The 14,546-nt window shown below is 33.8% G+C and overlaps 1 protein-coding gene and 1 long non-coding RNA gene across 3 annotated transcripts; one reads left to right on the top strand and one right to left on the bottom strand.

Moving 5' to 3' along the window:
- Window positions 1-32: 32 nt before the first annotated feature.
- LOC109166225 (cullin-3A-like) lies at window positions 33-5,262 on the bottom strand. Of its 2 annotated transcripts, XM_019315132.1 has the most exons (3): window positions 4,932-5,262; window positions 322-2,376; window positions 33-210 (listed from the first exon to the last, which is right to left on the bottom strand). In XM_019315132.1, exons 1-2 carry the CDS (start codon window positions 5,093-5,095, stop codon window positions 336-338), a joined length of 2,205 nt encoding a protein of 734 aa, XP_019170677.1. In that variant the 5' UTR covers window positions 5,096-5,262; the 3' UTR covers window positions 33-210; window positions 322-335. The 2 variants fall into 2 exon arrangements, with proteins under 2 accessions (XP_019170677.1, XP_019170675.1); XM_019315130.1 differs by having other exon boundaries at window positions 35-2,376.
- Window positions 5,263-13,883: 8,621 nt separating this feature from the next.
- Window positions 13,884-14,202, top strand: LOC109166368. The gene is made up of 3 exons (XR_002051643.1): window positions 13,884-13,919; window positions 14,007-14,076; window positions 14,164-14,202. It is a non-coding gene; the product is annotated as an uncharacterized LOC109166368 (long non-coding RNA).
- Window positions 14,203-14,546: the final 344 nt, after the last annotated feature.

The following is a 14,546-nucleotide window of genomic DNA, read 5'->3' on the forward strand; positions in this document are numbered from 1 at the left end:
TGTAAATTCATACATATATACATCTGTGCATCTGTTCAGGAAACGACCTTGAATTCAGGAAAATTAAACATAAGTCTCCCGATGGGGTATGCGAAAGAACATATTTGCATAGCAAATGTTTAAAAGAAGAAAGCATTATTAAGAGTGTAAATTTGAAAGGCAGCAAGTTGAAAGCAACAGAAATTTGAAAACCAACTGAACCTGCATAGGCTGCATAAAGTTGAAAATCTGGAAATTCTTCAACTGTTGTACAAGTTCCAAAATGGTATGACTATGAGTCCATTGAAAAAGCTAATCTGAGATTGTACAACAGGATGTTACCTGAGGGATTCATTTCAAGCGAGGTAGTGATACAACTTTCTATCCCCGCCATCCCTCTCCAAGAAATCTCTCTCGATAAGAGACTCTATTCTTTTCTTAATCTCCACAGGGTTGGCTAGGAAACGAGATTGCAACTGCTTTGTGACCTCTGCAATGATATTGTTATGATCCAATACCTTCCGGGATTTCATGATCCTCACAATTGCAGCTTCAATCTGTGGTTTCCGGTCCTCCTCCACTCTCTGTCGTGTCTCCTGTTTTTCAGGCTCAGATTCCTTCTGGGCAACTACAGTCCCGATTTTCACCTTGTAGAATTTGCTTGTAAACTTGTCATTAACAAAGAATGCATCTTCCTCTCCTATATCCTTGCTCATGGGTTCTTTTCGGAGAACATTCTTACCCTTAACAAGAGCTAGGGACTGAAGGCATCTTTTCAAATCAGATGAAGGAATCTCAGTAGCCAGTTCAATCTCCTGGTATGAAAGCCGATCAGCATTGTTAAACAACATGAGGACACACATTTGGTAAGTGGACACATTAAGCTCGTGCTTCTGGCCCTTCCCAAAGGTCACTTTCAAATCAGCTGTTCCCATGTTTGTTTGCCATGAGAGTCTTCTACCCGTGTGTGTTCCAAGGTAATATGAACGGAACTTCTCACACAAAGCTGATAATTCAGTAGGAAGGTTGCAGGTCATGCTAGGTTGAGTTGGCCAAGAACCTGTTGTGAGAACCTGGACAACCAAAGAGGGGCCATCTCCTAATTCAGTACCATGTGTTGCATAGAATCCTTGCATTGTATCCTGAGATGTTTTCATGTCAGTGAACATGCCTTCTAATTTTGAAGTGAACTGATAACCACATTCTGTCTTTAGTTTAACAATCAAACTTCTCTCAGCATCATCAGAGATGGTTTTTCCAGAAAGAAGTCGTTTTGCCAAATGCTGCTTGTAGTACTTCTCAAACACATCTTTTTCCTGCAAGTACCTGAACAACATCATTACCTTGTCAAGCATAATGTCAACATCCTCCTCACTGACTCCCTTAAGACCTTTGCGAAGTTTATCATCAACAAACAAGGAGATAAACTCAGGAGAACGAGGGTTAAGGTTAATGAAGAATTCAAATGCGGAGTTCAAGGCATTCTGAAATGTCTTGTCATTGTTAAAGGACATGCTTATGATATTATCATACTTATCTTTTTCCTCCAACAGACAGCTGACAAACTCCACTGGGTCCTTCAACTTTTCAGGATCAGTAACAAGCTGTTTACCAGTCTCTCTTATGTGAGAAGCCATTAAATCTCTTATTGTTGACAGACCATTAGGAACTCGACGGAATAATCCATACATCCTTTTCAAATCTTCATACTTATCATCAAGAAGCATATTCACCAACCCTGAGTTCTCCATATGAACAAGTCTAAGCATATGATTTGCAATCATCTCCCTCTCCATAACACTAGTTATCTTGTCTTCACTCTTTGCATCCAAGTAATGTGAAACCCTCTCTATTTCTTCATTTAGACGTTTTTCAGCTCTCTTAAGGTACTCTGCACAATCACAACATTCAATAATCTTCTGAGACTCAGCCTTGTAAAAATCAGCTGACACCTCAAGAAAAGGTTTTTCAAAGTCTTCTTGATAGACTGATGGTCCTAGATCGGTAAGCATCTTAATTATATTTCTCATCAACCCCCAGTTAATGATTTCACCAGTACGCTCTCTGAAAATCAGTTCAAGAAGTGTATTTAGTAGCCTTGTCTGAATTTTACTCGAGTGTACGATGTTATCCCTCCAAAGATTCAGCCCTAGCTCATGAACAGGGGTTTTGTGAGTGCTTGGAACAAAAGTCCTGTCCATGTACATCAATATGTCACGGATCATTTGCAGTGCCTTATTATGATCAGTCCATTCCCTGTTTAGCTCTTCCAGGAAATGATCACCTTGTGCAGCCTCAATGCACTTTGATATCTCTTGGAGGTGGAAAGTCATTGTTGATACAAGTCCTGTATATAACTTCTCACCATATTTATGTAACACCATATTGTAAGCATTCCTGAATCCAGGGAAAAATAAACTAACATCAGAATTATAATATCTACAACTATTTTACAGGAGCAAAGAAAGTGAATAAGTAGAAAATGTAGAGAGGTCCCAATCATAGCTTGGCATGCACTATCAGTTGTTGGCTTGTTGCTGTGACTTTTTTAAATTTGAAATAAGCAAGCACTCAACTGAAAAAACTACAACTGTAAAAACAATCAAAGCAATTGAGGCAAAAAGAAAGAACAAACACAGTACTTGCTCCACATAATTTGCAGTGCAAATGTGACAGAAGTGAAAAACAAATGTACGACTCCTTTGCATAGAACAAAACCTAGACCACAAAATAACCGGTATTCCAAGCCAAGCATAATCAGAAAGACATTTTTGCTTTTAATTTCTTTCCTAGTCTGGTTTTTACTTGACCATTAAAGAGCAGGCATTTTGAAAGCAATATCAAGGCTTCAGAGCAAACAAGAAGTTAATTTTTTTACCTTTTGTGATCTGCTTAAGAGTTAAGTCCATACTAACAGAATACATCATTCTCACCAAAATTGGGAGCTCTATAATAAAAGTATTGCACCAACAACTTTCCATACCTTGAATTAGCAGATGCTGTCCTTTATTCAATTAGTCAAAGAAAACAGAAATCAAACATAAGTCCACAATGAGATGTTTATTAGACAAGATTGCAATATGACAGAGTGCTGTTTTAACCCTCATCTGTATGTGCATTCATGAGTAGGGGTGTAAACAAGTCAAGCTCAATTCAAGTACTTTAATACTTGGCTTGAGTAACTCATTAGCCTAATCGAGCTTTTCTATATTTCTAATATATAATATAAATATAAAATTACAATTTTAATATAATCAAACGATAAAATTCATCTCATCCCATTATTCCTCATCTTGGCATAAAATCAGTCCATGACTGTGTTAGGCAGTATGAAATCTCAAGTTTCCCTCATCCAGTAGCCAAGCACATTTATATACAAATTTGAGTAGTTTGAAGAATGTTAGAAGTCCAATGCACCCCCCCCCACGGCGGAGCCTGATGCCCGAATATCACATGACATTTTAGTTCACTGGCTGCTATAAGACACAACAATGACTTTTCTATCATGTAATTCACATTCACAATGCATTGAAGAATATAGTAAAAAGGTAAAACCGAGTTCAACTAATTAATACAGATTGCCCATATGCCAATAAACTGGAGAATATTCTAGTAAAATAATGCTCCATTTGAAGAAGACCAACTAAGAACATGAGATGCAATAAAAATGAATAGTAGTGGGCACCTTTCTGTATAATGAAATGTATCTGCTAGTCAGACAATAAAAAATCTACTAGCACCCATCTCATCTAACGTGTAAACCATGAAATATCTCAAGCACATTTCAGTAGCAAATATGCATAAGCAGAAACTTCTTTACAAGACTATGGTCTGAACAAACCTCAGCTGAGATTCAAGAATCCTTGTTAGTTGATTTCATGTTAGGATTCCCCATTTCAACTCTCTCTAATGTGAGTTCCACTTAGGGGTGTAAGCGAACAAAGCTTTAGGTAAATTACAAGTGTTCATGTTTGGTAAGCATTCGTTTATTAAGATAAACAAACATAAATGAACAAATTTTAGAGCTCAATTAATAAACGAACAAAGTATGAATATTTGTATGCTTGCTTGCGTTCGGCTCGTGAACAAGCTCGTTTATTGTTCATTTAATAATGTTCGTGAACATGCTCGTTTAGCGTTCGTTTAATGATGTTCACAACAAGTTCATTGTTTACTTTGATATTACTATATTAGATGTTACTTTTGGACTTATTTGTATTATTTTTATAGTTGTTATGTTGTTTGTTTGTTTATTGTTCATGAAAATAGAATATTTCTTGCTCACAAACAAATTATGATCATGAACATGTACAGGATCATGAACAAAGTTGCTTGGTTGTTCACGAACACAGTTAATTGACCAAACAAACAAACATGTTTGAGAACATTAACAAACACATTTGCAAATGTGTTCACGAGCGTTAACAAACACTAATGAACGATTAACAAACGAACACGAACACTCTAAAAATCTTAATAAACGAACACGAACAAGCTCTGTTCGTCCGTGTTTAGTTTGTTTACAGCCCTTGTTCCATTCTCTAATTCGGATGTACAGATACAGAGGCAGCCGTGTGCAACCCTCCATGCCACTTTAATACCTACACCGCTGAGTTTCTAATGTCATTGCCTGTATTACCACAACACAGCTTTATTGCTGTTAATTCTAAAATATCAGCACTCTATTTTACCAATATCCAGTTGATTTCATGTTCGGATTTCCCATTTCAAGTTCTGCGGCACTAAGTATGTGGCCTCTTGAGCACCCAACAATTTTCAAATACGAGCAATTAACCAAACTTAAATCAGCACTCAACCAAAATCCAGCAATCAATTTTCACACAATCAGACTGTAAAGCAGTTCCAGTGTTCTGCTAGCACACACACTCATACTAGGCCCTATTAATCATCACAGAAATGAAATTTCATAAAAGAATCCAGAGAAAATTAACCTGTAGAGCTCTTCAAAGCTGAGGCCACTGGCGTTGCGATTGTAAATCTCGTTAATCGCATGCTCCAGAATCTTCCAAGTCTTGTCGGCGTACTTTGGATCAACCACTACCCTGTGCTTGAACGCCTCTATCTGAAAATTCCTCCTCTTCTGATTATTGTTCATACTCTCTCTCTCTCTCTCTATCTCGCTCTCTCTCTGTCTCTTATTCTCTCTATACGTATATGTATATCAGTATATGTGGAGATGGAAATTTGCGTCGGGAAAGAAAAGCATTTGCAGAAGGGAAGAAGAGAAGAGAAGTATCTTTCAGATTTTATTTTCTGACTTTTCCTTTTATTTTTTATTTTATATTTATATTTATTTATGAATTATCAACTATATATATATATATATATATATAGGGTTCCCGTGCGGTTGGCTACCTGAGGTATAGTTGTGGGATGAGATGAGATTTATTAATTTTGTCAAGATCAACGTTCAGGATTAACAATAATTTAAAAAAAAAATGCCGTGTCAATTTGGTCTTTTGCATCTAAGTCAAATTTAAAGTGTGTAATTTTCCTCTTCAAGTTTAACAAGAATTAAAAAAAAAATGTGGTGTCAATTTGGTCTTTTGCATCTAGGTCAAATTTAAGGTGCGTAATTTTCCTTCTTAAGATGCGTGATTTTTGTGTTTAAGGTGCGTGGTTTTTGTGCTTAAGGTGCGTGATTTTTGTACTTAAGGTGCATGATTTTTGTGTTGTGTGCTTAAGATGTGTCAATTGTTAGAAACTTAAGTGCATCGATCTAAAGTTTTAGGTGCGTGATTTTCCTTCTTAAAGTGCATGGTTTGTGTGTTTAAGGTGCGTCAATTGTTAAAACTTAAGATGTGTCGGCCTAAAGCTTCAGGTGCGTGGTTTTCTTTCTTAAGGTACGTTGTTTTCCTTCTTAAGGTGCACCATTTTTAGCGTCAATTGTTAAAACTTAAGATGTGTCGGCCTAAAGCTTCAGGTGCGTGGTTTTCTTTCTTAAGGTACGTTGTTTTCCTTCTTAAGGTGCACCATTTTTATAGTTTCTTTAAGGGTTGATCATGTTTTTTTTTTTTTGGTGGAAACCACACATTGTGGTCCGGGTCTTTCTCTGTCTGTTTAACGGTCCAGGTCCACCCGGTTCACTCCGAGAGGCACAGAAGCTGGCCCAAAGGGAATCGTCACTTGTGGGAATCGAACCCGGGTTATCCCAGAATTCTCCCCCACAAAGAGAGCTCATTTGCCACTTGAGCTACCCTGTTGGGTTGAGGGTTGATCATGTTGATGAATCACCATCTGCTGTTAAGGGATGACTTTGGGCAAATGTGTTCAAGTTTACTCTATATCTTAACTTGTATTATATATGATGCATATTGTGCAATAATCTAAAAAAGATGGATGCAACGTGGGTTTTTTAAAATTCTCATTGATTTGAGCCGTTAATCTATATTTGATCAACGACTTAGATTTAACCCCAATTCAAATCAAAAGTAGTATTTATTTAGACTATCGTTTTTAGACTAAGTATTTAGACTATCGATTTTATAAAGTTGCAAACATTTATTTTAGTGACAATTATAATGAATCTCCTATATATTATCTTGCATTCATATACTTTGACTTACATATTTAAATAAACAAATTCGACATTCAATTATCTATGTATGAACTTCTCCTATATAATCTTGCATTGATATATTTTTAAATACTAATTTAAATATAAACATTGGACATTAACACATTCGCGCAATGCGCGTATAAAACTAGTATATATATATATATATATATATATATATATATATATATATATATATAATAGAGATGAAATGCGGTAATAGGTTTCATGTGCGTAGGTGAGGATTAATCTAAGCTCTTCATAATCAAAATTAAAAGCACATATTTAACACAGATTGGAAAAAAAACGCCGTCGCAATTTTGTTTTTTTGCATCTAGGTCAAATTTAAGGTGCGTGGTTTCTTAATTAAAGTGTGTGATTTTCCTTTTTATGGTGCGTGGTTTCTGTGCTGTATGTTTAAGGTGCGTCAGTTGTTGAAACTTAAGGTGCGTCGGTCTAAAACTTTAGGTGCGTGGTTTTCCTTCTTAAGGTGCATGGTCTGTGTGTTTAAGGTGTGTCAGTTGTTGAAACTTAAAATGCGTCGGCCTAAAGCTTTAAGTGCGTGGTTTTCCTTATTAAGGTGCATTGTTTTCCTTCTTATGGTGCGTTGTTTTCATTCCTAAGGTACGCTGGTATAAAGCTTTAGATACGTGATTTTTCTTTTTAAGGTGAGTCAGTTAATGGTTCCAAAGTAACACAAAAGAGACGAGATGAGCGCCAATAGCATATCCTGGGTTTATAACATTTAAAAAAAAATTCATTGATTTGAGCCGTTGATCTAGATTTGATCAACGGCTCAAATCTAACCCCATCATGAGTACCCATCATTAGGTAAGACGTGAGGACTAATCTTGTGCGTTCATTTTTTTTTTTTTATTTGGATGACCTAGATTTTATTTCCTAAGATGACATGGATTGATTATTTATTTATTTTTATTTTTGTTAAAGTGAGGGTAGTAGTGTCTTTTTCTATTTTGTTTAAGTGTGAACGCGTTGTACGAAGGAGAGACTACACCGGCGGTGGAGGAATGTCGACGATGGCGATGTGTTGTTGCTGTACAAACACGAGAGAGGGGGCTTGACGTGGATGATGATGATAAAGTAGAGAAAATACCTGAGCTATACTGTACGAAGAAGGAGAACATGGCGCTTGACGTCTTGGACCGGCGAAGATGGCGGCAGTCAAGAAGGCCGCGATCGAAGAGAGAAAACGACGAAGTGCTGTGATTTTTTTTTAATGAAGTGGAGAGAACGAAGGCATCTACACGATTCAATTTTTTTGCTGTGATTTTATGTTAAAAAACCCTAACTATCCGCGTTCAATATTAATAATACCGGACGCAAATTGTTTTTAATATAATAAAAATATATTGTGGACTATCTGCATCTATTGTGCTCTACAGACGCAGATAGTCCATTTAAAAAAAATTAAACAAAAATAAATATAAACTTTTAATTACAAAATTGCCATCACGTCACTTTATGCCTCTGGGTTTGAACTTCAGACGTAAATTGTCATATTTTTATGATAATTTTTGTATTAGTGTAATTGGGCTGATGTAGTGCCATGACATACACTTTTTTATTGGTTGATGTGGTTAGTGAATCATATACTGTGACAATGAACTTGACAATTGTTGATAGAGTTATGCTATACATCCCTCATAAAATTATCCTTTCAATCTTTCCATCATAATGTTGCATTATGTTACTCCGTATTAGATTTTTTCTGTATTTGATTATTAAGAAAATCCATTATGTAACTTGTTATAAGACAAACAATTCACATGCACCCAATGAGTAAAAAAAGTTTTACTGTCACGTCAAGATGTAAATTAAACATTAATTAGAAATGAATTTAAGAGGGAAAAAAGCAGTATTCTCATTGATGCATGGCCTACAGTGGGACTTTGTGGGTCTAAGACTCTAAGTTGACAAGTGACTTAAACTCTTGAATAGTAGGCATGGATCGAGCCTTCTAAATGGTTAATTTATACCTAAAATATTAAATATAGTATTTTAATTACTTGACTTATTGAACTACTCAATAACCACATCATGTATATAACTAAGAGGTCGTTTATTTGGTTCACGAAATGTCACATTATCTTAGAGAATATTATATTGATAAAAATGTTAGGTTCCTAGTGATGTTAAATTCAAGTGTTTGATTAAAATTTAAGTATGTAATATAAACTTGTTTGGTTTAAGAGTTATTGTTTATGTTATAATAATTAATTTATTTTAATACCCTCAATATATGTCATATGTTTTAATATACGAGAAGAAAATATAATATGATTGGACATTTGGACTATTATATCTTTAAATAACATAGGTGTTTCCATTAAGCACTTTTTGTAAGGTGTTTCTTTTAAGCACCTTAGAGCATCCTCATCAGTTGTCTCAGTTTTTTTATGGGTCACTTTACCATCCACCTCATCATCCACTATCTCAGTCAATCATAAAAATCATTCTTCCCATTAATTATAAGTTTTTCTCAATTTTTTGTGGGTCTACTCTTTTATTCTAATGTATTTTAATTATTTCTTTATTTATTATCACTTTAAAAATTATAATTACAATTATTATTTTTATTATATTTAAATGAATCATGTCAAAATTAGAACAAATATATAATTATAAAATTTCAATTCAAATAATATGGTATCAAAATTATATACTACATTTATATTGAATAAATTTCTAAAAATTTAACAATAAAATTAAGTTTAAAAATGTTTTAACAACTTTTTTAAACAAAAAGGGGGGGGGGGGGGGGGGGGGGAAGAAGAAGAAAAAAAAAACATAAAGACAACCATTTCAAAGTGGCTGCCATTTGGCGGCCACTTTGAAATGGTTACACACGCTCGCTATTTGGCTTGTGAGGCTGATGCGAGTTTTTTTTTTTTTTTTTTTTTTTTTTTTTTTTTTTTAAATCTCCTGCAAAAATCATGTTTTTGCATGAGGAAAATCCAACAAAAAACCACCCACCCAATTTGTTTAAAATAAGCCCATTGATTTTTTATTGTTTCAAAAATTTACTATTGGGGTTGCTCTTATGGAAAGATCAAATATTTATAATACTCTATTTGTCTCATTTTATTTGTCATGTTTATTAATTATTTATCAAATCAGCCTTTTCTTCATTGCTAATTTTCTTTAGTTATTTTTAATTATTTTTAGATTTTAAATTTGATTTGTTGTGTTTAATAGTACTTTTAATGTAGTTTATAAATATATAAATTTTATATACTAATACTAAACTTCTTTTTTTTTTTGAAAGGAATACTAAACTTAATATTATGAAAAATTAAATTAAAAATAATTTCAGTCAAACATCATTAACCGAACCAGGCAAACAAAATAGGACATATGAACTAATATTTAGCACATTATTTTAACAAAATATGTAATTATAATAATATAATTAATTATAATTATTATTGTTAGGGAGAATGTCGTGTGGAGAAGATAAAAATCAAATGGCAAAGTAAGTAAAAAAGTAAAAGAATCTCAAATACCTAAGGATGTTGGGGGAATCACATTCCCTCAAAACACATGAAAAAAATTTGACATAGAGGGTATATTTGATTCCATGGGAAAGTTACATAACTCCAACCACTACTACAGAAAAAGGATTTAACGTCGCTATTATAACGTCGGTTTTTCGAAAAATCGACGTTAAGTATTTAAATTTAATTTTTATTTTTTTAAAAATACATATGGCGTCGGCTTTTTGGTAAATCCAACGCCGTATCTGTAATAAAAAAAAAAATATATTATACGGCGTCGGCTATTTATAAAGCCGACGCCGTATATCCTATTAAAAAAAAATTAAAAATAAATATAGTATACGGCGTCGGCTAGTATAAAGCCAACGCCGTATACTCGAATTAAAAAAAAAATATATATATATATAGTATACGGCGTCGGCTACGTATATAGCCGACGCCGTATACTCGTATTAAAAAAAAAATATATATATATATATAGTATACGGCGTCGGCTACGTATATTGCCGACGCCGTATACTCGTATTAAAAAAAATAAAAAAAAAATATATAGTATACGGCGTCGGCTACGTATATTGCCGACGCCGTATATTCGTATTTAAAAAAATAAAAAAATATATATAGTATACGACGTCGGCTACGTATATTGCCGACGCCGTATAGTATAAAATAATTACAGATCAGATCTAATTGAAGCTCATTTCAACGTAAACCAAAACCCTCCACCATCTTCTCATCATCTCATCGCCGAAACGCCACCAAAACCTTCCACCACCGCCACCGTTCTGATCAGATCTGATCTCTCCTCGCCGTTCGCCGTTCGCCGCTCGCCGCTCGACGTTCGCCGCTCGCCGCCGCCTCGCCGCTGCCGATCGTTGCCTCGCCGCTTGCCGCTCGCCCGCGCTACCACGCCGCCGGACGCCGGACGTCGATGGAGCATATACGGCAGGTACGTATATATATATATATATATATTTAATTATTCTTTTGTATTTTTTGAATTTTGAATTTTGAATTTTATAAATTATTATTGTGTATATTTCGAAATTTTAGGAATAATTGTGTATATATTTTTGATTTTATAAGTTATTGGCTAAATTATGAATTGTTGTGTGTATATTTCGAAATTTTATGAATTATTGAGAATTTTATGTTTAACTATATACCATTTCAAGAAATATTATTGATACATACCGCAAGTGCACTAATTTTTTGTCGTTGGTGCACTAATGTACCATGTTTATTAGTAAGTGCACTCTCATATTTGTGTCGGTGCACTCTCTATTGCACTAATGTACCATGTTTATTAGAAGTGACATTAATAGTTGAGGTATTATGGAGGGACATAAATTATAATTTTCTCAATATATTTTTAGTCAAAACGAGTGTTTGATTTCTTCTTTGACTTGAATGCGTACTCTTGTTGATTTAATTATTCCTTTTAAATTCATGATATGGTTATTCAATTCATGAATAGTATCTAATGAATGTAAAGAAGTATTATTGTTATGTTTGGCAATAAATTTCTAAATGATACATACTGTAATATATTGTATTTGATACACTATAAAATATTGGGTATCACATACCATTGAATGGTTGCCATATAGAGGTTGCGATTACTTAGGCTAAAATTAGCCTATAATTTATATTGCTACTTCGAAAATATTTGATAGGTTTATTTTTTGTTAGGCGTCAATCCGGTTTGACTAAGTTCAGTCCTTGCTGCGCTCCTCCTCCACTGTTCTCCGCCAGTCTCGGGTACGCAATTTGTCTATTGTGTTTAGCAAGATTCAATTCACATTGTGTTTGACATATTCTTTGGTTAGTTAGGATGTATAAGAAAGCATCTAGAATTGACAAATGATTATTATTATTTTACCTAAATTGGCTTGTACGTGATGAATAAATGCTCCTTGTTTGCGTCCATTAAATGCTACTTGTTTGCATTATGTAAATGCTAAAATTATTGTAGTTGTTGTAGCAGTTATTATTATCGAAATTTGTTAAAATAGTGTTAACAAATGTTTAATTAGAGTTATTATTATCTAGATTGGCTTGTACGTGATGGATAAAAGTTGGATGATAGCTAATCGACTTAGTACGGAATACGAAGATGGAGTTAGAAAATTTTTAGACTTTGCAAAGAGTAACCTTCCGAATAGTAATAATAGGTGGTTGTGTCCTTGTAAGAAATGTTGTAATCAGAAAAAGTTAGGTGAAGAGGACATATATGATGATCTAATCGTTATTATTATTGAATAATTTTTATATATGTTAGGATGCTCTTGAGTTGCAAATTTCTCAAGGAGAATTTATTGAGGATGGAAGAAAGGATTCATTGACTGTTGCATTGGGTACCGATGAGCATTGTGGATGTGTTAGAGCCATGGGAAGAGGACATGGCATCAAAAGTGTTTTTGGCCATGCAAAACGTTGCCAAAATACTCCTGAAGATGTTCAACAACTGGTTGATGCTGCTGTTGGTGCTGCCGTTGGTGCTGCTGTTGCAGAAGCGTTAGAAAAACAAAAGCAGGAAAATATTTCTGAACGGGAGGAATTTGGTCAACGTATAACAGAGCAATTTGAGGCAAAAATAGCTAGTATGATGTTGCAATTTAGTGCTATGCAGACTCCTTTACAGCCAAAGCAGGTGACAACCGTATGTGTGGATGTTGTGCCACCACCTCCCAGTGACAAAGCTAGTTCCCCAGACCCTTTTAGTAATTTACCGGCTGTAAGTATTCGTTTATAGTTATCTTATTATTATTTATCAATAAAATTTTATATGATTTTTAATTAAAAATTATTGTAGTTAGGGGCACGATGTCAATTGTTTTTAGAAGATCCAATTAGACGTCCAGTGGCATATGGGACAGCTTACAGTGGTAGACAAGTTCATGGGGTTGTACTGGATGTAAACAATGTGAAAGTGAGTATAACCGATGTTGGTGATCCAACTGCACATGTACCATTCCCCACCGGTGAGGTTAAGCTTGTAAGTGATGCATGCCAACACTTTATCATTTGGCCAAAGAAGCTGGTAGAGTTATGTACTGAAGCAAATGCGGTATGTATACTGATAATATTTCTATTTTAAAATATTAAATAATTTACTTTTTAAAACTATAATTCTTACTTGTATTATAATTCACAGTTAAAAGACAATACCATGGACAATAGTATTGCTCTAGATTCTTTGACTGCTGAGTGCAAAAAGGCTTTTACAATAGCTCGCCGTTTCGAACAAAATCTTGTGATCCATGTGGCTCGTGGTATTATGGGCGAGATTGAGTATGACTTGCACCTTGAAAGTGTGGAGATATTGCGTTTCTTAAGTATGGACACCATCGATGTTTCTCTAGTTCAGTTCTCTATAAGGTAATAATAAGTTCTTTATGATTGTTTATGCATAATAGTTTTATATTTACATTCTTGATTATTTATGTATAATTGGTTCTATTTGTGAATAGGGGTATTTACATCAATTTTGAGTTGGCATCAAAAGACACTTATGGTTTCCTAGATCTATATTCGATTCAACCAAAAATGAATAATATAGAAGAAAGGAAATCATATATAAATGCCACCATGCAGTATGGGAAGAAAAATGTGTATTTAGCCCCATACGTTCTCAAGTAAGTTTTAATTACGTTTTAAATTAAAGTGCTTACATATAATATATTTTTATATTATATTATATTTACTTATTTACGTATAACTAATAAATTACTTATTTGTAGTGAGCATTGGATGCTGATGGCGATTTGTCCTAAATTAAATGAAATTTTTTGGTTTGATTCACTTGGTCATGGGCCGCGTGAAGACATTAAACATATAATGGAAACGTATGTAAATTTATATAATGAATTAATAGTTATTATTAAACAAGTGATGCCAAATATTTATATATATTTTATGTCTTATATGAATAGGTGTATGACTGCAACAAGCATGATGAGTGGAAAGAAACAATCTCGTTCATCGAAATGGACTACATGTTTGGTAAGTACTTCTTTCACTTTGTAAAACATGCAAACTTATTGTTTTTTATTTCTATTTTAAAATAATTTTATTGTAATTCAAATGTAGTGTGCTATACAAAAAGGAAGCACCGAATGTGGTTATTATGTGATGAAATTCATGTGGGAAATTGTTTCCAACAACCTAAGCAAATGAATGGATAAGGCAAGTAATCTAATAATACATATTTCTTTTTCAAATGTTGTTTAAAATATTTAGTTATTTATTATTATTATTTTTTTTTTTGAACTTTGTAGATTTTGGAAAGACAAGGACGATTGCCCTACAACAAACAAGAGATTGATGACGTTAGAAACAAATGGTCTAAGTTTCTTATTGATGAATGGGTTAATAAAACGTTGTTAATTTGATACTAGTTTATGTTTAAAACTACTTTGTGTTTATTGGTTTGATGTTAATTAGTAGTTTTGTTGTATTGTGTTATTTATATT

This window comes from Ipomoea nil, unplaced genomic scaffold (genome assembly GCF_001879475.1).
Source record: "Ipomoea nil cultivar Tokyo-kokei standard unplaced genomic scaffold, Asagao_1.1 scaffold3087, whole genome shotgun sequence".
Taxonomy (NCBI): Eukaryota; Viridiplantae; Streptophyta; class Magnoliopsida; order Solanales; family Convolvulaceae; genus Ipomoea; species Ipomoea nil.

Excerpts from the sequence above, each read along its gene's own strand:
- LOC109166225 (XM_019315132.1), bottom strand. The coding sequence starts at position 5,095 with ATGAACAATAATCAGAAGAGGAGGAATTTTCAGATAGAGGCGTTCAAG. Across the intron at positions 2,377-4,931 it reads AGCTTTGAAGAGCTCTACAG|GAATGCTTACAATATGGTGT; the intron begins GTTAATTTTCTC and ends CCCTGGATTCAG.